Consider the following 22,420-nt stretch of genomic DNA (forward strand, 5'->3'; position numbering starts at 1 on the left):
GCTTGGAACAGTTGAGGCACTACCCCTCATGCTAGCATCATGCTAACTGAAAATGGCTTCTTGCGCCAGTTTGAGTCGGAGAGCAGCTTTCGATTAGCTGGTGTGCTGCGCAAAGCCTAACAGCCAGAGGGCTAATTGGTTGCAGACTGGGGATGAGTTGGCTGCAGCGTAGGAGTCAATCTGAACAGAACAGAGGGGGGTATCAGGGCTTTCTTGCGAAGGTAAGGAACAGGCCCTGCCCCTTCAGTGGAGAGCTGCTGAAATGTGATCATACCCTCCAGATGGGGGAATGAGGATTATTTTTGCTAGCTCCTAGACAAATTCTCTTCTCTTCTCTCTTTTTTCTTTTCTTGTCCCCTCTTATATTCTCTTTTCTTTTCTTGTCCTCTATTCTCTTCTTTTCTCTTCTCTTCTCCATGACTCACAGTTTTGGCAGACTTGTTTTTGTGTGTTTTTTCATCAAGTTGAGATAATCACATTGCATTATTTGTAAATGTGTGTTCTCATGACCTCAGAAAAAGGGTGCCTGGACAGGAATCAAAGTAACCCATGTGCTCAAAACACTCTGACGCTTGTTTTCTGGGCCTTTTTACTTTTTTTTGATATCATGTTGCTATTGGACACGTAAGGCTAGCACCAAAAGCTAGAATTAGAATATTACTACTTCTTCAGCGCCACCGAAACATCCCCAATACACAGCCATGAACTTTTCAACAGCTGTTATCAACGCGTGCATATTGACAGTTAAGATAATTGTTACAAAGTTACAACCGTTGACATTCTCTTTTGTTAACTAAATATTAATCTATTAGTCAAGCATTAGGCAAGATAGCTTGTTTTTGGAGATGTTTGAGCATCTCTTGCCAACACCATGGCCTTGTTCGATCAGTACAGGGTTTGACTGGAGAACAAAAAACAGAACCGTTTTCATTTAGTCTATAGAACTCTTCCTCTTCATCTTCCTCCACCTCCGTCTGAGCATGCTTTAGACATTGACAGAGTTGCCATCCCATTTCATCAGAACTGGTCTGTCAGGCTGGCTAGCAGCACATGATCCATGTCAGAGAGGGCAGAAGGCGGGCAGGAAAGCACCCACATCCTGCCATCAGCATCTCTGGCCTGTCTGTCTGTCTGTCTGTCTGTCTTGCTTCAACAAAAGTATGAAGGATAAACAAGAAAATGACTGTTTTGCATCGTGCTGTTCGGTCTTCATGGTCTTGGCAGCTCTCGGTGTTGTCGAGCGGTTAGTCACGTGGTCCTTCTTCGGCACCCTAATTACAACCTGCCTGGCTCCCGCCTTCGCTTAGGAATCCTCTCCCGTTATAATCAGGCAGCAGTTGTTCCCCATGCAAAACAATACTTGGTCCATTATCATTATGGTCTGTCTCTCTCGAGGCAGACACCCACTTCTAGGAGGGCTTACAGTTGTATACAAGGACCACAATAACAAGAAACGTGACACTCACAATTCATGACACGACAATATAAGCCGGTGGTATTTTTAGAGGCAATTGATAAGAGACACGGAAACAAAGCGCAAAGCACAATGTGCACACACACGCACATACACACACACACACACACACACACACACACACACACACACACACACACACACACACACACACACACACACACACACACACACACACACACTCGTTTGCAAAATTAATTGTTTGTGGTATCCTCTCTAGTTCCTGTTTCATTCTTGCGGCTAACCCAGTTTCATTGCTGTCTGCGGCCCATCCTTTCCCAACCAGTGAACAATGGAGGAGCGGAGGTGGAGCAGCAGGATCCCTGCACAACAGCCTGGCCGAGCGGAGCACCCCCCACCCGGGTCAAGGCCCGGGCTGTACGATTGGCAACGGGGCAGCCTCAGAGTGTGTGTGTGTTTGTGTGTTTGCAGGAATGTTTGTGTGCATGCTTGTGTGTGTGTATGTGTGGTTGTGAACAGACAGGGTTCCCATGGGCTGTCTGATAGGGATGTTTACTATATAGAGTAAGGAGGCACAGCAAGCATCCCATGGTTTAAAAGATGCAGCCACAGAGAGAAAGAGAGAGACGGGAAGCTGAAAAAAAGAGAAGGGGGTCAGGTCCACTGCACACATGGCCCTACCACTTGGCTCCAGGCCAGGGCCACGCTACGGGATCTGCTTGGGAAAAAAGCCGGGGGCCCCGGACAGGACAGGCAAGCCGAGAAGCACTGACTCTGTTGAAGGGAGAGATAAAATTCCACTGTTTATTTGCACACTCCCCCACCATCCCCTTCCTCACCCCTCTCTCTCCTTCTTTCTCTTTCTCTCTCTTTCTCTCAAACAGCCACCACCTCTCTCTCTCTCTCTCACCTTCAACCCCCAACCTCCTCATCCCATCCCATCACCCTCTTCAGCTACACCCCGCCCCCCCGCTCCCCCCTTGCCTGCCCAGGGAGATGAATCTCTGTTGAAGTGAACCAGGTCAAGGCAGCTTCGGCATGTCAGCCACCGCAATCCCTACCCATCACCTCACACGTCACGTGATGTGGTGTTTGGCACCAGACCGCTGCCGGCCAAAGAAAAAAAAAAGAATCGACTTTGCCTCTTGCAAAGACTTGGAGGAGCAAGTGTAGCCGAAGCAGCAGGGATGGGGCCGAGTGCTGAAGAAGAAGGAAGAAAAAAAAACCTCCCCCCTTCCCCAAACTTGCGTTCCAGCGCTTTCTTCAACCCACTTGGCACCCCCAACATAAAGCACGCCATCCAACTCTTCCCAAACAGTGCGGAATGGAGAAGGGGGGGGGGGGGGGGGGAAGGGGCCGGGTGAGCTGCCCCGCCATGGAGGGCTTGCTAAATGTGAAACGGTGCGTTAAATTGATTGCAGGCGAGGCCTGTGCCGTGTGTTGAAACAAACCACATCGACTGGGCTTACAGGCTGGAGTCGGTCACATCAACTGGGCTTACATGGCTGGAGACCTCTGGCAAGGAAAATAATGGACTACAGGGTTGTCAGAGACACCACTGAATTATTTCGCCTAACGGAGGTCATGAGTCTTCTAAATACACGCCTAAACTTAGGCACTAGTATACAAGCCGCCATTTGTCCACTTGGATTTTGTAATCAAACTCTTTTTATATCCACAAGCAAGAGCGAAGTGAAGTGTGAATGACCAGTGGCTACAACTCAGCGGAGGCTTAAATGGTTGCCTGCGGAAGGCTAACAGGACAGTCACTCTGTTGGTCGAGGGTCCGTCACTCAACATCCAGGCATAAGGCTACTGCTGGTGATGTGTCCTTTTTGGATATGTGAAAATGGCAGAGTTCTACTGGTTCTAAAGGCAAAAAAAGTGCATGAGAGAGAAAGAGCCGAGCGAGAGAGAGAGAGAGAGAGAGCGAGAGAGCATGATGTCATGCTGCTAGTCGTTTTCCTCCGGGGCCCGACGGCAGGAGGATGAGATCTTTATGAGAAGCAGCTGTGAGGAGCGGCAGGCCTCTTGGGCTGTGGAGCAGTGGAGGGGAGTAGATCAGCTCCACTCAGCACCGACTAAACCATGAACTCCCAAACATGCAAAACATCAGAGCTTAAACCTCCCAGCAACAGCAACCATCCCCGCTAGCATAACGCCAAATGACAACACCTTACTGGACACCTGATAATTCTCTATTCCCTCCTGTGAGTACCTGTTGGCCAAATTGAGTCCATGCGTTCACACAATACAACAGTGACAGTGCTCTCAGATGATACAAACTAGATCCTGTTGATACTACTGCTGTCAGCTCCACACTGGAAACCTGACTATTTACTTTAATGTCTGCTGACAGCAATGTAATCCCATCTGACAACCCATGCTCTCAGTGACAATCTTTTATCTCACCACGAGTATCCCCCATAGTCCTCATAACTAAAAACCCAAATGGGTATGATTTATTCTGTTATATCCAAACTTATAACAGTGTAATGACAATCAAAGATTCCCATAAAACAAATGACTCATGCTAATAAATGATGATGGGTATGAGGTAGTCTCGTGGGACCAGATGTGCTCAGTGCATGTTTAAGTCCAGAAATACTGATATATATTTCATATATATACAGAGTGACTAACAAGGCTGACTTTCTTTCTCAAACCCACCCACTCAAAATAGCATTTATCCAAGAGATTGGAGAGCTGTCCTGGTTGTATAGTGGTAAAACTATGTCAGGTACATGATGCCGTCAATCAAGATAAATAAAATGTGCTGGTTTTGAACAAAATCCAATTCAATTCAATTCTCTAAGGAGGAGAAGACGATATAAGAGTTCTGTTCTGAAGAGACGACCAGTGAGGCTGGGGACTGACTGAGGTTTAGAATGAATAACTATAGCACTGAGGGAACCTAATGACTGCAGCTGGTCAAACAGACTTTTTCTTATCTGACAAACAGCCAGTCAAATAGCAGTGGTCTGAATGCATACCATGAATTATTTGACTCTTTCCACAGAGTTAACACAGTCTCTCACACACTGGGAGATAAGGTGTGGGCCAGTTACGCTCGCTTCTCGCTGAAGCAGGAAGGGCTGTCTCGCTGACCTTGTCTTCTGTGAATCTCTGCATTGTTGGGATCCCATGTGTGGAGCGGTCCGGAGCAGCAGAGGCATCACGGCTTGGCTGCGCTTGCGAAGGCGTGTGAGGTGCAGGCCGGTGATTTGTGTGGGTCGCGGGGGGGGGGCGAGTCTAGAGCTCTTTGTGCATCTGGGGATTTACGGCCAGCGTGCAGATGGCCGGGGTCTCTCTTTTCCACTCGCTCACACACTGCTTGTCCTCTCTGAAGCGCTCACGCTCACACACACACATATTCAGAGACCCACACACACACATATTCACAGACCCACACACATATGCATATACACACACTCACACAAACACACACATGTACACAAAAGGAGACACTGGAGACATAAAAATGCACAGATACCAGTCAGGCGAACTCCCTTCATCCATAAGCAGTCATGCTGGAAGAGAGATTTAAAGTAGACATACATATAAACATGTTCCGATTTACGTATTTACAGAGTTATCAGATGGTGCTGTAGGCCTTGTAAATGCAATCACTCCTTCCTTTTCTACTTCTCTGGCTTTACAGCTTCTTCGTCTTTACGTAACTCTTGTTGTGTCCAGATCCCAGTGACGGTCTGCCGATAGGCATCTCCTGTTTAGAGCGGTTGGTTACGCAACTGATGAAGCCTGATGCCCTGGCTCTGACCCACGCGGCTATCCCATCCCCTCAGCCTCCTCAGCTCCTACACCCTCTGACTGAAATCACCTCACAACCACAAACTATAGAACTCATCTCAGAGAGGTTGGCCAGAGAAAGGGTTGGGTCTCTTGAGATATGGAGAGAGACAGCCCTCGTTCTTTTTTTTATCACCCAGATTTTTCTTGTGGGGTGAGCTTGGTTCTTTTTTTAGCCCATACTTTGTTTAGGTTGTAGGCCCACTTCATAGCCACAGCTCTGTTTCAGCTTGGCAGTAGCACTGAATGTGACCTATTTGAGTCTCAAGGTCTTTGTAACCCACAAAAACCAGGACACTCTGAGTTTAGTCGATGCAGGTGGATGTGCTGAAAAGAAAATGCAAACCATGCTTGCAAGTATTATTAACTTTGCTAAGATGTACTAACTTTGCTAAGATTGCTTCCCATAGAGTCCCTTGAAAGTCAGTTTGTCCCACTCATGTTGTGATTCCTAAACTTTATGGCAGGCAGTGATCATTTTAATGAGACATGCGTTGAAAAATGGCAATATAATCCTTCGGTGCCTAATCAGGTTTGTTTACATTGTTTTGCAAACTTCTCTTGGATCCAGATACCCAGACGTTCATGTGGTCTCTTGCCCCTCCTAGTTTGTAAATCCACCAGTCTTGGGCAGAGCATTGCACTTCCCCAAAGTTCTGCAAGCTAGGCCTGTCACACCAATCAGCTATCAGAAATGAGAGGTCAAGGGGTGGGGCAGGTAAAGGTCACGGGGGGTCACCATTCCCCATAATGTTTTTATTGGCCGAAGCAGATGGCTTCCCTTCGAGCCATCACTGCGGCCACTGGCATCCCTTACAAGGGTCAGGTCGAACAATAGCGAGCGGCCAACAAAGACTGACTCACAGCTCCGTGTACTCCCCAAAAGAAGCTCCCCCACTGCCCGGGGCAATAAAACGAGCAGGCCTGTCAGATTTACAGAGATAGATTAACTGCCTTTCACATACACACACTCTTTTATTCAGAGATCTGAGTTCCAGCCCCTGGGTAGAGCAATGGTTCTCCAGCCACTCTGGAGCCTTTAAGTGCCAAATCCAATGCTACGGCACGGTGCTACACTGAGTGGGGCAGCACTGTTATTGGAAAAGACAGCCGTTAGTGTATATAATGTGATTAAACCCTTTAAAGTAGAAGTACCTAGTCCAGTTCTGTGCATGTAAACAGAAGCAAATACCAAGAACTATACCCTAATGCATTGGCTATAGTCTAGCTAGCTCACAGAGAAGTAACTTTTTTTTCCACTGGAATGCGAGACATTTAGCCTCCATACTTTTCCCAGAAACTTCACCATGTGAAGGTCCAGTTCCCCACTCTATCACAATGTAATGGTATACCTTTATTATTATCCTAAATATTCCCTTTCCCTAAAGCTCCCTTCCCATTTTTCTTCGCCCTGTCTTCCAGCCAGAGTCCAGCCTCAACCTTGACCGAGAAATGTAAAGAAATGTAAAGCTACACTTCACTTTTTTTTCAGAGGCAGCATACATTCTTCAGCTCCACTCTCCACTTTGGATTTTGGTTCCTTTTTTCCCTCTCCGTTTTCAGTTGCAGTGGCGTGAGTGAGAGAGAGAGAGAGGGAGAGAGAGGAAAAAGAAGAAGGAGGGGGTGGCTGTTTCTGCTCAAACATGTGACCCCCCCACCACACATACACATCTCACACATACACACACACAGCTGAAAATCATTTGGGCCTGCAGGCCAGTGATGCACTGACGCAAACCTCCCACTCCCAAGGGTTCTCTCTGGGAGAGACAGAAAGAGAGATGTAAGGCCCACTTTATGTTCAGATGCATAATGTCTATCTAGAATTATACCTTCTGCTATGACTTATTTCAGAGTCAGGAATGTCTTTCCAAACCCCAAATCACTGATCTTCAGTGGCATGGCGCTGGTCCTTATAACATATCAAAGTTTAGGTCACCGCATGCCAAAAGGATGCAGTATTCCTTTTGGGTCTAAATAAACACAAACAGGCAAAGTTTAAAGCCAACAGCATCACTGGGATTATTAGTTGTGCCAGAGATTACTCATCGTCAAAATCAACAGCTAACAAAACTCCCAGTAAAGTCACACAGCGAAGATCTCAATGGTTATCTACACTGTGAGCAGGACAGGGAAATAAATAGCAGCCCTTTACATCCACACACGGATGGCACCAATTAATGTCAACTTGTCCTCACGCAGGGGTATCAAAATAATGTCAGTACAATGGTACCATGGATGGCCACCAAATAAATGTGGATGCAATTGTGCATAAATGCTAATACTCTCCTCACAAGGGCCACCAAGATACTGTCCTAACAACAACAGCGCCAATAACATGTTGGTGATCTCACCCGATGAGATAGGTGTGTGAGCGAGAGAGAGAGAGAGAGAGAGAGAGAGAGAGGGTGAGTGTGTGCGTGCGTGCATGTCAGGTGTGCGGAAGAAAGAATGGGTGTATGTTCCTTTGTTCTGCCTTCGTATGTTCTGCATGCATGTATGTGCGGGCATGATCACCCGGCTTAGGTCAGGAATAAAGGAATATGTGAAGCGGGAGCTTTCAGTTTCCTCTTCGCGTGTGTAGCTATGTTTGAGGCCAATTCAAGGTATGTGTAGGCAATGTGATCCATGTTGGATGATGGTATTCGCATGCAAGACCCGTGTCTGTGTAAAGCATAACTAACATCAATTTAGCGGTGTGGCAAAGCCAGCAACCTAAATAACATAACCATGAACAAAAATACTGCAACAATAAAATTCCATGTACAAAACAGTACATGACCACTGATGAAAGGCACACAGTCTGATGCTTAGCCCTGTAAACAATACAACTATGCTAGTTATGTATGCCCAGTTAATGTTACCAGTCCTTGATGAAAAGGGGTATACTAGGATGCTGCTGTAATGATTCCGATGTCAGTTGATGTGCCAGGCTGGAAAGGGTTTTTGGTTTCAAAGTTGATCGTAGTCTTTGTTGTGCAATGATCCAAAGGATCTCAGCAATTCTCTTTCCTAATTCGCCATGTTGCTTGTTTGGTGAGGGTGAGGGTTCGATCTCTGGGCAGCTATTTTGGGCAAACAAGATCAGGCTCCAATCTAAATGATTGGGGAGAGATCCACATAACTTAACATAACATAACTAATGGTCAAACAGACATTAAAAGTACATCACACAAATATGTGTTTAAATCTGACATTGACAATTTGACCTTGTTTCCCTAACCACTCAAATAAGGCTAAACTAAGGTCGACTTGCTCACTAAGCATGCATCACATTTCGTGGCTAGGCTATTGCTATGGCAACAGTGGAAATAAACAGATTGTGCAAGGTAGGGGAAATGTCAGATATGCCGTTTCCAACAATGTGATTGGCTCTTTATAATACAGGGCAGGACTTCCAGTTACAAATCCGCCATGTTTAGCGTTACAGATTCCCTCCTATTTCCCCTATTCATTTTCCCATCAGTGATTCGTCTCCTCCCTTATAATGTCTCTGCTCAAAGCCTGTTGCACACTGTCTCGAGGAAACATGTGGTTCATAGCAAAACCGTAGCAGAGTTCTATTTTGACTTACCTGTGGTCTATTTTACATATTTCTTTGTGTAAATGCACAGTCGTTGGAGTCAGGCGATTAAGCATTTCATTACATACTGTACTTCATGTAATTGTATGTGACAAATAAAATTAGATTTTGATGACCAGTGTGTACCATATGGTTCTGTCCTCCTCGTAAGCCTACGGATGATGTCATGCTTCCTTGTTATGGCGCCTGGAAGGTAGAGAGATTACACAGATTCATAACTGGATGCTGTGTTAGTCATGTCCTTTCAACAGTGAGGTTGAATAACTGTTCAGCAATTACAACTTTAAGAGATCCATTAACTTGAGAATGGCTATTATTAATACTGGACAATCATTCACAATCCCTATTTCAGCTTAAGCGATGTGAACACTGTAGCCAGAACCGACCCTCTCTGACTTAGTACTTGCCTGCTTGTAAGGGCTTCCTTGAAATTATCAGCTTGGCTTGGAAATTAGGAACTTATGGAGCCAGCATTGAAACAAACAGATGTTGGCAACACATCACTCATGGCTAACATCAGAGGGCATGTCAACATCCTCACTTACAAGTAAAACAGAATGCCCTCTTGTGTTGGAATGTTGTGTTGGAATGCTGCTGACAGGCCCTAATTGCATTACATTTGGGAATTTCCAGTACTTTGCCCCCTCAAAAATGTCAATATCAAGGACCATAAAATAAATCTTCTGTGTTTTTGATTTCACGTTTGAATGCACAAGCATATGATGCTGAATTTATGAGGGAAGGGACATTTTGAAACACAACACAGCACATTTGGGTTGAATAAAAACAAGCAACTTACATAAGACTCACTGTAGTTGTTCTGTGGTGGTTAATTCAGTCTATTGATCAGTTTACTGTCCATTTCCCATTCAATATTGCCATCGTATTGTTGTCTGTTCAGGAAGATTATGTTGTGCTGTGACTGTGCTCCATTATTTGGTTTGTATATAGTGTTTGTGTTCGACTGATTTTGTTTCTCTGTGGTTGCAGGATGCCAGCTGCTAGCATGATGACTGGTGGGAGGGCTCTTCTGCTCTGCACGAACACTGAGAACTGCATTTACCAATCTGTCAACGGGTATGGAACTTTAAGTTTACGCAAGCACACTGGATGGTTTAGTAAATGAGAGCTGTGCTGTCAATTATTAGGGTTCCTCCGTCAGGAGGAAACCTATTGTTATTGTAGGTATTATTATTATTATTCTTGTGCCATTGAAGTCAATGGCAGCCCCTAGAACCGTATGGTAACTTTTTCTGAAATTTGGCACACTCATTAAGGACAGTCCCTTCTTCACTCACACCAAGTTTCATGTCTCCCACTAGACCACACTAGCGCCACCAACGGGTCAAAGTTGGACTTTTGTTAACACTGTAACTTTTGAACCGTTTGACCGATTTTCAAAAATGAGGTACCATTGGATTCCTTGGATCAAGACGAATTCAACACACCCTATGGCGTCAATTTCCGGTTATATAGATTTTCTGCAATTTCCGGTTTTATTAAAAACCTTTGAAAGGCCTCCACTCCTACAATTTTTGTCAAATCTTCTTCAAAATCACCAGGGATGATCTTCAGACCAAGCCTCACAACATTTATCCAACAGAATTTTGATCCTCACAACCGTTTGTCCGGTACAGCCACTGAATTTCAGCAGAAAAGCCATCAAACAGGAAGTGAAGTCATATCTCAGCGAATCTTTCAGATATCAACACCAAACTTGGTATGCACGTGGAAGACACTACAACATGTCCCCATGTGCAAAGGCAACTTCATATCTTCAAAAATGATTGATATAAAGCAAATTGCATTAATCGCTAACGCTAAAATAATGCTTTACACATTTTTCATTCAAAAAGTGATACTCTGATTCAATCACAAGTTCATATGAAGACACTTGAGAATGTTTAGTACACAAATCTGAATAAAAGTTGACTGTAAGATGAAAAGTAGATTTTTGGTGAATATTTGAAACATGCATGCTTGGCTAATTGCTAGGGTGATTTCCAATCTAATGTCTCCCTCTCTGCTCCTTTGCTCCCCTGCGCGCATGCTCCAATTCTCAGAGACACAGACTTTCCCTTGACACACGCGCAAGCTTCTCGAGACGCACACACACTATTTCATGACATTGTGGCCTGACCAAGCCCCCACTCACCCCTTAGCTTGAAGCCAAGGCCCTTGTGGATCTTGACAGTATTGCATTTCAAATTGAATATCCTATTGGTAAGTCTGCAGCATGGATTTTTCTATACAGTGACAAATTGTGCAGAATATACATTTTTCCCTGGTTCGCAATCTTTGGAGGAACCCGCCATTGCTGCCTGCAGCTATATTTATTAGGGTTCCTCCGTCAGGAGGAAACCTATTGTTATTGTAGGTATTATTAGGGTTCCTCCGTCAGGAGGAAACCTATTGTTATTGTAGGTATTATTATTATTATTCTTGTGCCATTGAAGTCAATGGCAGCCCCTAGAACCGTATGGTAACTTTTTCTGAAATTTGGCACACTCATTAAGGACAGTCAATTCTCCACTCACACCAAGTTTCATGTCTCCCACTAGACCACACTAGCGCCACCAACAGGTCAAAGTTGGACTTTTGTTAACACTGTAACTTTTGAACCGTTTGACTGATTTTCAAAAATGAGGTACCATTGGATTCCTTGGATCAAGACGAATTCAACACACCATATGGCGTCAATTTCCGGTTATATAGATTTTCCGCAATTTCCGGTTTTATCAAAAACCTTTGAAAGGCCTCCACTCCTACAATTTTTGTCAAATCTTCTTCAAAATCACCAGAGATGATCTTCAGACCAAGCCTCACAACATTTATCCAACAGAATTTTGATCCTCACAACCGTTTGTCCGGTACAGCCACTGAATTTCAGCAGAAAAGCCATCAAACAGGAAGTGAAGTTATAGCTCAGCAAATCTTTCAGATGTCAACACCAAACTTGGTATGCACGTGGAAGACACTACAACATGTCCCCATGTGCAAAGGCAACTTCATATCTTCAAAAATGATTGATATAAAGCAAATAGCATTAATCGCTAACGCTAAAACAATGCTTTACACATTTTTCATTCAAAAAGTGATACTCTGATTCAATCACAATTTCATATGAAGACACTTGAGAATGTTTAGTACACAAATCTGAAAAAAAGTTGACTGTAAGATGAAAAGTAGATTTTTGGTTAATATTTGAAACATGCATGCTTGGCTAATTGCTACCACAAGTTCCAATGTAATCTCTCCCTCTCTCCTCCTTCGCTCCCCGCGCGGCTTGCCCCAGTTCTCACAGACACAAACTTTCACCTGACACACCAAACACTTGGCAAGACGCACACACACCATTTCATGACATTGTGGCCTGACCAAGGCCCCGCCCCCTCCTTAGCTTGAAGCCAAGGCCCTTGTGGATCTTGACAGTATTGCATTTCAAATTGAATATCCCATTGGTAAGTCTGCAGCATGGATTTTTCTATACAGTGACAAATTGTGCAGAATATACATTTTTCCCTGGTTCGCAATCTTTGGAGGAACCCGCCATTGCTGCCTGCAGCTATATTTATTATTATTATTCTTGTGCCATTGAAGTCAATGGCAGCCCCTAGAACCGTATGGTAACTTTTTCTGAAATTTGGCACACTCATTAAGGACAGTCCCTTCTTCACTCACACCAAGTTTCATGTCTCCCACTAGACCACACTAGCGCCACCAACGGGTCAAAGTTGGACTTTTGTTAACACTGTAACTTTTGAACCGTTTGACCAATTTTCAAAAATGAGGTACCATTGGATTCCCTGGATCAAGACGAATTCAACACACCCTATGGCGTCAATTTCCGGTTATATAGATTTTCCGCAATTTCCGGTTTTATCAAAAACCTTTGAAAGGCCTCCACTCCTACAATTTTTGTCAAATCTTCTTCAAAATCACCAGAGATGATCTTCAGACCAAGCCTCACAACATTTATCCAACATAATTTTGATCCTCACAACCGTTTGTCCGGTACAGCCACTGAATTTCAGCAGAAAAGCCATCAAACAGGAAGTGAAGTCATATCTCAGCAAATCTTTCAGATATCAACGCCAAACTTGGTATGCACGTGGAAGACACTACAACATGTCCCCATGTGCAAAGGCAACTTCATATCTTCAAAAATGATTGATATAAAGCAGATTGCATTAATCGCTAACGCTAAAATAATGCTTTACACATTTTTCATTCAAAAAGTGATACTCTGATTCAATCACAAGTTCATATGAAGACACTTGAGAATGTTTAGTACACAAATCTGAAAAAAAGTTGACTGTAAGATGAAAAGTAGATTTTTGGTGAATATTTGAAACATGCATGCTTGGCTAATTGCTACCACCATTTCCAGTGTAATGTCTCCCTCTCTCCTCCTTCGCTCCCCGCGCGGCTTGCCCCAGTTCTCACAGACACAAACTTCCACCTGACACACCAAACACTTGGCAAGACGCACACACACCATTTCATGACATTGTGGCCTGACCAAGGCCCCGCCCCCTCCTTAGCTTGAAGCCTTGTGGATCTTGACAGTATTGCATTTCAAATTGAATATCCCATTGGTAAGTCTGCAGCATGGATTTTTCTATACAGTGACAAATTGTGCAGAATATACATTTTTCCCTGGTTCACAAAGTCTCAAGAACCCATAATGTCACCAGCATGGATATTTCTCGACAGTGACAATTTGTGAATAATTTTAAAAAATGTCTTCAAATCAGCCATTGATCCAATTATCTGCCCAATGTTGTGTACATGTATGAAATACATGTCAGTGTCATGTCAATTTTGTAATGATTGGAATGTTGAGGAGGAACCCGCCATTGCTGCCTGCAGCTATATTTAGGGTTCCTCCGTCAGGAGGAAACCTATTGTTATTGTAGGTATTATTATTATTATTCTTGTGCCATTGAAGTCAATGGCAGCCCCTAGAACCGTATGGTAACTTTTTCTGAAATTTGGCACAGTCATTAAGGACAGTCCCTTCTTCACTGACACCAAGTTTCATGTCTCCCACTAGACCACACTAGCGCCACCAACGGGTCAAAGTTGGACTTTTGTTAACACTGTAACTTTTGAACCGTTTGACCGATTTTCAAAAATGAGGTACCATTGGATTCCTTGGATCAAGACGAATTCAACACACCCTATGGCGTCAATTTCCGGTTATATAGATTTTCCGCAATTTCCGGTTTTATCAAAAACCTTTGAAAGGCCTCCACTCCTACAATTTTTGTCAAATCTTCTTCAAAATCACCAGAGATGATCTTCAGACCAAGCCTCACAACATTTATCCAACGGAATTTTGATCCTTACAACCGTTTGTCCGGTACAGCCACTCAAATTCAGCAGAAAAGCCTTCAAACAGGAAGTGAAGTCATATCTCAGCAAATCTTTCAGATATCAACACCAAACTTGGTAAGCACGTGGGAGACACTACAACATGTTCCCATGTGCAAAGGCAACTTCATATCTTCAAAAATGATTGATATAAAGCAAATTGCATTAATCGCTAACGCTAAAACAATGTTTTACACATTTTTCATTCAAAAAGTGATACTCTGATTCAATCACAAGTTCATATGAAGACACTTGAGAATGTTTAGTACACAAATCCGAAAAAAAGTTGACTGTAAGATGAAAAGTAGATTTTTGGTGAATATTTGAAACATGCATGCTTGGCTAATTGCTACCACCATTTCCAGTGTAATGTCTCCCTCTCTCCTCCTTCGCTCCCGCGCGGCTTGCCCCAGTTCTCACAGACACAAACTTCCACCTGACACACCAAACACTTGTCAAGACGCACACACACCATTTCATGACATTGTGGCCTGACCAAGGCCCCGCCCCCTCCTTAGCTTGAAGCCTTGTGGATCTTGACAGTATTGCATTTCAAATTGAATATCCCATTGGTAAGTCTGCAGCATGGATTTTTCTATACAGTGACAAATTGTGCAGAATATACATTTTTCCCTGGTTCACAAAGTCTCAAGAACCCATAATGTCACCAGCATGGATATTTCTCGACAGTGACAATTTGTGAATAATTTTAAAAAATGTCTTCAAATCAGCCATTGATCCAATTATCTGCCCAATGTTGTGTACATGTATGAAATACATGTCAGTGTCATGTCAATTTTGTAATGATTGGAATGTTGAGGAGGAACCCGCCATTGCTGCCTGCAGCTATATTTAGGGTTCCTCCGTCAGGAGGAAACCTATTGTTATTGTAGGTATTATTATTATTATTATTATTCTTGTGCCATTGAAGTCAATGGCAGCCCCTAGAACCGTATGGTAACTTTTTCTGAAATTTGGCACACTCATTAAGGACAGTCAATTCTCCACTCACACCAAGTTTCATGTCTCCCACTAGACCACACTAGCGCCACCAACAGGTCAAAGTTGGACTTTTGTTAACACTGTAACTTTTGAACCGTTTGACCGATTTTCAAAAATGAGGTACCATTGGATTCCTTGGATCAAGACGAATTCAACACACCCTATGGCGTCAATTTCCGGTTATATAGATTTTCCGCAATTTCCGGTTTTATCAAAAACCTTTGAAAGGCATCAACTCCTACAATTTTTGTCAAATCTTCTTCAGAATCACCAGAGATGATCTTCAGACCAAGCCTCACAAAAGTTCTTCAACAGAATTTTGATCCTCACAACCGTTTGTCCGGTACAGCCACTGAAATTCAGCAGAAAAGATGCCAAACAGGAAGTAAAGTCATATCTCAGCAAATCTTTCAGATATCAACACCAAACTTGGTATGCACGTGGAACACACTACAACATGTCCCCATGTGCAAAGGCAACTTCATATCTTCAAAAATGATTGATATAAAGCAAATTGCATTAATCGCTAACGCTAAAATAATGCTTTACACATTTTTCATTCAAAAAGTGATACTCTGATTCAATCACAAGTTCATATGAAGACACTTGAGAATGTTTAATACACAAATCTGAAAAACACACCCTATGGCGTCAATTTCCGGTTATATAGATTTTCCGCAATTTCCGGTTTTATCAAAAACCTTTGAAAGGCCTCCACTCCTACAATTTTTGTCAAATCTTCTTCAAAATCACCAGAGATGATCTTCAGACCAAGCCTCACAACATTTATCCAACGGAATTTTGATCCTTACAACCGTTTGTCCGGTACAGCCACTCAAATTCAGCAGAAAAGCCTTCAAACAGGAAGTGAAGTCATATCTCAGCAAATCTTTCAGATATCAACACCAAACTTGGTAAGCACGTGGGAGACACTACAACATGTTCCCATGTGCAAAGGCAACTTCATATCTTCAAAAATGATTGATATAAAGCAAATTGCATTAATCGCTAACGCTAAAACAATGTTTTACACATTTTTCATTCAAAAAGTGATACTCTGATTCAATCACAAGTTCATATGAAGACACTTGAGAATGTTTAGTACACAAATCCGAAAAAAAGTTGACTGTAAGATGAAAAGTAGATTTTTGGTGAATATTTGAAACATGCATGCTTGGCTAATTGCTACCACCATTTCCAGTGTAATGTCTCCCTCTCTCCTCCTTCGCTCCCCGCGCGGCTTGCCCCAGTTCTCACAGACACAAACTTCCACCTGACACACCAAACACTTGTCAAGACGCACACACACCATTTCATGACATTGTGGCCTGACCAAGGCCCCGCCCCCTCCTTAGCTTGAAGCCTTGTGGATCTTGACAGTATTGCATTTCAAATTGAATATCCCATTGGTAAGTCTGCAGCATGGATTTTTCTATACAGTGACAAATTGTGCAGAATATACATTTTTCCCTGGTTCACAAAGTCTCAAGAACCCATAATGTCACCAGCATGGATATTTCTCGACAGTGACAATTTGTGAATAATTTTAAAAAATGTCTTCAAATCAGCCATTGATCCAATTATCTGCCCAATGTTGTGTACATGTATGAAATACATGTCAGTGTCATGTCAATTTTGTAATGATTGGAATGTTGAGGAGGAACCCGCCATTGCTGCCTGCAGCTATATTTAGGGTTCCTCCGTCAGGAGGAAACCTATTGTTATTGTAGGTATTATTATTATTATTATTATTCTTGTGCCATTGAAGTCAATGGCAGCCCCTAGAACCGTATGGTAACTTTTTCTGAAATTTGGCACACTCATTAAGGACAGTCAATTCTCCACTCACACCAAGTTTCATGTCTCCCACTAGACCACACTAGCGCCACCAACAGGTCAAAGTTGGACTTTTGTTAACACTGTAACTTTTGAACCGTTTGACCGATTTTCAAAAATGAGGTACCATTGGATTCCTTGGATCAAGACGAATTCAACACACCCTATGGCGTCAATTTCCGGTTATATAGATTTTCCGCAATTTCCGGTTTTATCAAAAACCTTTGAAAGGCATCAACTCCTACAATTTTTGTCAAATCTTCTTCAGAATCACCAGAGATGATCTTCAGACCAAGCCTCACAAAAGTTCTTCAACAGAATTTTGATCCTCACAACCGTTTGTCCGGTACAGCCACTGAAATTCAGCAGAAAAGATGCCAAACAGGAAGTAAAGTCATATCTCAGCAAATCTTTCAGATATCAACACCAAACTTGGTATGCACGTGGAACACACTACAACATGTCCCCATGTGCAAAGGCAACTTCATATCTTCAAAAATGATTGATATAAAGCAAATTGCATTAATCGCTAACGCTAAAATAATGCTTTACACATTTTTCATTCAAAAAGTGATACTCTGATTCAATCACAAGTTCATATGAAGACACTTGAGAATGTTTAATACACAAATCTGAAAAAAAGTTGACTGTAAGATGAAAAGTAGATTTTTGGTGAATATTTGAAACATGCATGCTTGGCTAATTGCTACCACGATTTCCAATATAATCTGTCCCTGTCCGCTCCTTCGCTCCCCGCGCGGCTTGCCCCAGTTCTCACAGACACAAGCTTTCACCTGACACACCAAACACTTGGCAAGACGCACACACACCATTTCATGACATTGTGGCCTGACCAAGGCCCCGCCCCCTCCTTAGCTTGAAGCCAAGGCCCTTGTGGATCTTGACAGTATTGCATTTCAAATTGAATATCCCATTGGTAAGTCTGCAGCATGGATTTTTATATACAGTGACAAATTGTGCAGAATATACATTTTTCCCTGGTTCGCAATCTTTGGAGGAACCCGCCATTGCTGCCTGCAGCTATATTTATTATTATTCTTGTACCATTGAAGTCAATGGCAGGCCCTAGAACCGTATGGTAACTTTTTCTGAAATTTGGCACACTCATTAAGGACAGTCCCTTCTTCACTCACACCAAGTTTCATGTCTCCCACTAGACCACACTAGCGCCACCAACGGGTCAAAGTTGGACTTTTGTTAACACTGTAACTTTTGAACCGTTTGACCAATTTTCAAAAATGAGGTACCATTGGATTCCCTGGATCAAGACGAATTCAACACACCCTATGCCGTCAATTTCCGGTTATATAGATTTTCCGCAATTTCCGGTTTTATCAAAAACCTTTGAAAGGCCTCCACTCCTACAATTTTTGTCAAATCTTCTTCAAAATCACCAGAGATGATCTTCAGACCAAGCCTCACAACATTTATCCAACAGAATTTTGATCCTCACAACCGTTTGTCCGGTACAGCCACTGAATTTCAGCAGAAAAGCCATCAAACAGGAAGTGAAGTGATATCTCAGCAAATATTTCAGATATCAACGCCAAACTTGGTATGCACGTGGAAGACACTACAACATGTCCCCATGTGCAAAGGCAACTTCATATCTTCAAAAATGATTGATATGAAGCAGATTGCATTAATCGCTAACGCTAAAATAATGCTTTACACATTTTTCATTCAAAAAGTGATACTCTGATTCAATCACAAGTTCATATGAAGACACTTGAGAATGTTTAGTACACAAATCTGAAAAAAAAGTTGACTGTAAGATGAAAAGTAGATTTTTGGTGAATATTTGAAACATGCATGCTTGGCTAATTGCTACCACCATTTCCAGTGTAATGTCTCCCTCTCTCCTCCTTCGCTCCCCGCGCGGCTTGCCCCAGTTCTCACAGACACAAACTTCCACCTGACACACCAAACACTTGTCAAGACGCACACACACCATTTCATGACATTGTGGCCTGACCAAGGCCCCGCCCCCTCCTTAGCTTGAAGCCTTGTGGATCTTGACAGTATTGCATTTCAAATTGAATATCCCATTGGTAAGTCTGCAGCATGGATTTTTCTATACAGTGACAAATTGTGCAGAATATACATTTTTCCCTGGTTCACAAAGTCTCAAGAACCCATAATGTCACCAGCATGGATATTTCTCGACAGTGACAATTTGTGAATAATTTTAAAAAATGTCTTCAAATCAGCCATTGATCCAATTATCTGCCCAATGTTGTGTACATGTATGAAATACATGTCAGTGTCATGTCAATTTTGTAATGATTGGAATGTTGAGGAGGAACCCGCCATTGCTGCCTGCAGCTATATTTATCCATTATACCTGTTAATTACCTCCTGCAACAGCAGCCACAGCTGACCACTCGGCAGGAATGTCCATTCGACCATAAACACTCACCATGTGTTCACCACTCTCCCTCTTCCCCCCTCTCTGCAGACATGCAAAAACACACACACACGCGCGCGCACACGCACGCACGCACGCACGCACGCACGCACGCACGCACGCACGCACGCACGCACGCACGCACACACACACACACACACACACACACACACACTTACACACACACACACACACACACACACTTACACACGCACACACACACACGCACACACACACACACACACACAAACACACACACACAAGCAAACACACAAACTCTGGAAATTTCTTACCTGGGAAACCCCTTTTATATTTAAATAAATTATGAACACTAATGAACTGAAACTGATGTTCACCATTAACTAAATAATGGCATGACTAGGTTGGTATGGAATGCTGGGTAGAAAATTAGCGGGGGCAATACATTTGATGAAGGAGGCTCTTGGAGCAGTTCCCTACTCATTAAATATCTCCCTATTTGCCCCTCACACACACTGAGACTGGCTGTTCAAATCCTAAACAAACGTAAACTGTGAGCGATAAAAAAAAGATCCTTTCATCCTTTTTTATCTAGTGTATCTCCCTGAGAAGTTAAAATGTTTCAACATTTGGTTTTCCTGTTCACTGTCTGCTCAGCCGGTATAAAGTACTTGCTGTTCCCTCTTTAAGCGGCTGTCACAGCTCCCGCTTTATATTTTTCAGTCCCCTTCTTTATCTAAACAGGCTATTACCTCCTACTAAGAAGAAGACACCATCAAAACGGCTCTTTCCAAATCCCTTGTCCGCTTTTCCTCCTCTCTTCTCAACTCTTTTTCTTGGCCCAAGAGTTTGACCCAGTTTTTCCTCTTCCATGCTTCATAAAATCTACAGCCTCAACCGGGGGGGGGGGGGGAGATCTCGTAAAACCAAGAGATTCTCAAAACTTTCCCCACCATGATTTTTTTTTTTTGTTACATGCCATGGGTTTGAAATTGAAAAAATGACCCCAATTTGAAATGCTGTGAAGGAAGGGTGTTTAAGGGCAGCAGTCCCCACATGTCCTTTGAACCTTTTCCAGTGCACTACATGACTTTTTTTAATGAAAATTATTTTGCAATGTATTGAAACATTGCATGGCCCACATTTCTGCTGTTTGTTTGTTGAAACACAATGGTTTGATGAGCTGGGGAGCATCCAAGAATTTGTTTATCGTTTGAGCTGATTATGAAAAAAAAAAATCTAACAGAGAATTCCCTCAGCATCCAGAAATAGCATAGAGGCTTGATCCTTAACTGACACTAAAGTTTCGGCTAAAGTTCAAAACAGTTCTTGCCCTATAACCTTTCCAGCTTGGGGTTGTCATTCATCCAAAGAGAGAAATTTATGAGATGCTAACAGACATATCACAGACAAATCACAATTATCTGTGTAGATTCAGAATTTAAGCTTATCATATGTTTCGGCAAATGTAAAAATGACTAATTACAGCTCCTTTTCTAGCTCTGTAATTAACCAGAGATGTGATCACTGAGACTTGATGTGTGACTCAGGGTAGAGAGAGATCATGAGTGTGTGCTTTGTGGTGTTTACAGGCTCCAGTGCTGTGGGCTGAAGCTCGGGGAGGCTCCAACTGCTGTGCCCAAGTGGCCAGAGCTGTGCGGGGACGGGGAAGGGGACAGGGGTAGCGAGGCCTGGTTCACACCCCCGGACAGCCGCAGTAACAGCCCCAGGGGCGACGACATGCTCACCCACAAGCGCGCCACCAGCATCGACACCCACATTGCTGAGAACGGCCTCACCGGCTGCAGCGGCAAGCTCTCAAAAACCCCCATGGCTGTCAGAAGCAAAGCCAGCATCCGAGACAAGATCTCCCAGTGGGAGGGCAAGGGTTCCGAGCCCACTGTGGGCTCTTGCCCAGCGACTCCGGGACAGAGAGAGGCAGACAGCGTGAGGAAGAAGGACATCAAAAGCACAGAGATACAGAGGCGGGATAGTAGGAGACTCGTCAGCAGGCAGGATTCTGGCAAGGAGAATGGAGGAAAAACGAGCGACTCGAGGCCCATGTCCCCAGAGGGATTCGTTAGGGACCGGGAAGCCATACTGGACAAGGGACTTCGTGGTAAAATGGCGGAGACTGTCCAGGATAAAAAATCAGTTTCGACTCACATTAAGAAACTGGAGAAGGCCATGAAAGAGACACCAGGCAAGCCCCCAATAGCGTTCCCCGGAAACTATTTCTGCCCCCCTTCTAAGGAGGAGCAGGAAGAGACGGAGAGGAAGGGGACAGAGCCTATTTTCGGGACACTGGATGTAGTTCGGTCCACAAGGAGTCGTCGAGGTCGGGATGGAGACCCAGAGAACGTTTACACGGAGCCTGGGGCGCCATCCATCAACCCTGTACCCAAACCCCAACGCACCTTCCAGCACCACACCCTGACAGGCACCCCGGTGGCTGCTGGTGGTTTGCTAAAAAGCAGACGCAACCTTCCCCCTCTACCTTCAATACCCCCACCACCTCTGCCCACATGCCCCCCACCTGGTGTCTGCAGAAGGCCCTGGGCAGAAAGGACCCGAGATAGCAGCAACAGGTACTCTTTGTTTTATTCCCGATCCATAGAGTGTTGCCCAACAGTGAAGCGTTTGACAAATGAGAAATGTTCATTGTTCCAAGATGGACTCTCTCTCTCAAGAATGTGTTACATACCATACCATATGTGGTAGTGGTAGGCTGTTGCAAGGGGGGAAAGACAGTATGCTTTTTGTGAGGATTCAGACCATTTAGGTTGTCTAGTCCTCTTGTTTAAAGTGGTCGCTGAGTCTTTGTGTGGTGTTCTTCCACATCCACAAATTCCAGAGTCGGTGTTTATTAGTCCGGGGTATGAATGAGGCACTGATATTTTAACCAAAGGGCCAAGGGGCCAGTCACCTCTTTTTCTTCCTGAACAATATCTGCCAATGTACCACATCATGT

General features: G+C 43.6%; 1 protein-coding gene across 1 annotated transcript in view; it reads left to right on the forward strand.

Annotated features, from left to right (window-relative positions):
• Positions 1 to 22,420, forward strand: part of si:dkey-82f1.1 (DENN domain-containing protein 2A) — a 39,567-nt gene that overhangs the window by 6,464 nt on the left and 10,683 nt on the right. Inside the window, exons 2-3 of the mRNA XM_031564928.2 lie at positions 9,819 to 9,905; positions 21,042 to 22,037. Of these exons, the coding sequence (XP_031420788.1) occupies positions 9,820 to 9,905; positions 21,042 to 22,037 (1,082 nt within the window). The 5' untranslated portion in view covers position 9,819. The remainder of the gene's footprint in view (positions 1 to 9,818; positions 9,906 to 21,041; positions 22,038 to 22,420) is intronic.

The sequence above is a fragment of the Clupea harengus genome, chromosome 3, assembly GCF_900700415.2.
Source record: "Clupea harengus chromosome 3, Ch_v2.0.2, whole genome shotgun sequence".
Taxonomy (NCBI): domain Eukaryota; kingdom Metazoa; phylum Chordata; class Actinopteri; order Clupeiformes; family Clupeidae; genus Clupea; species Clupea harengus.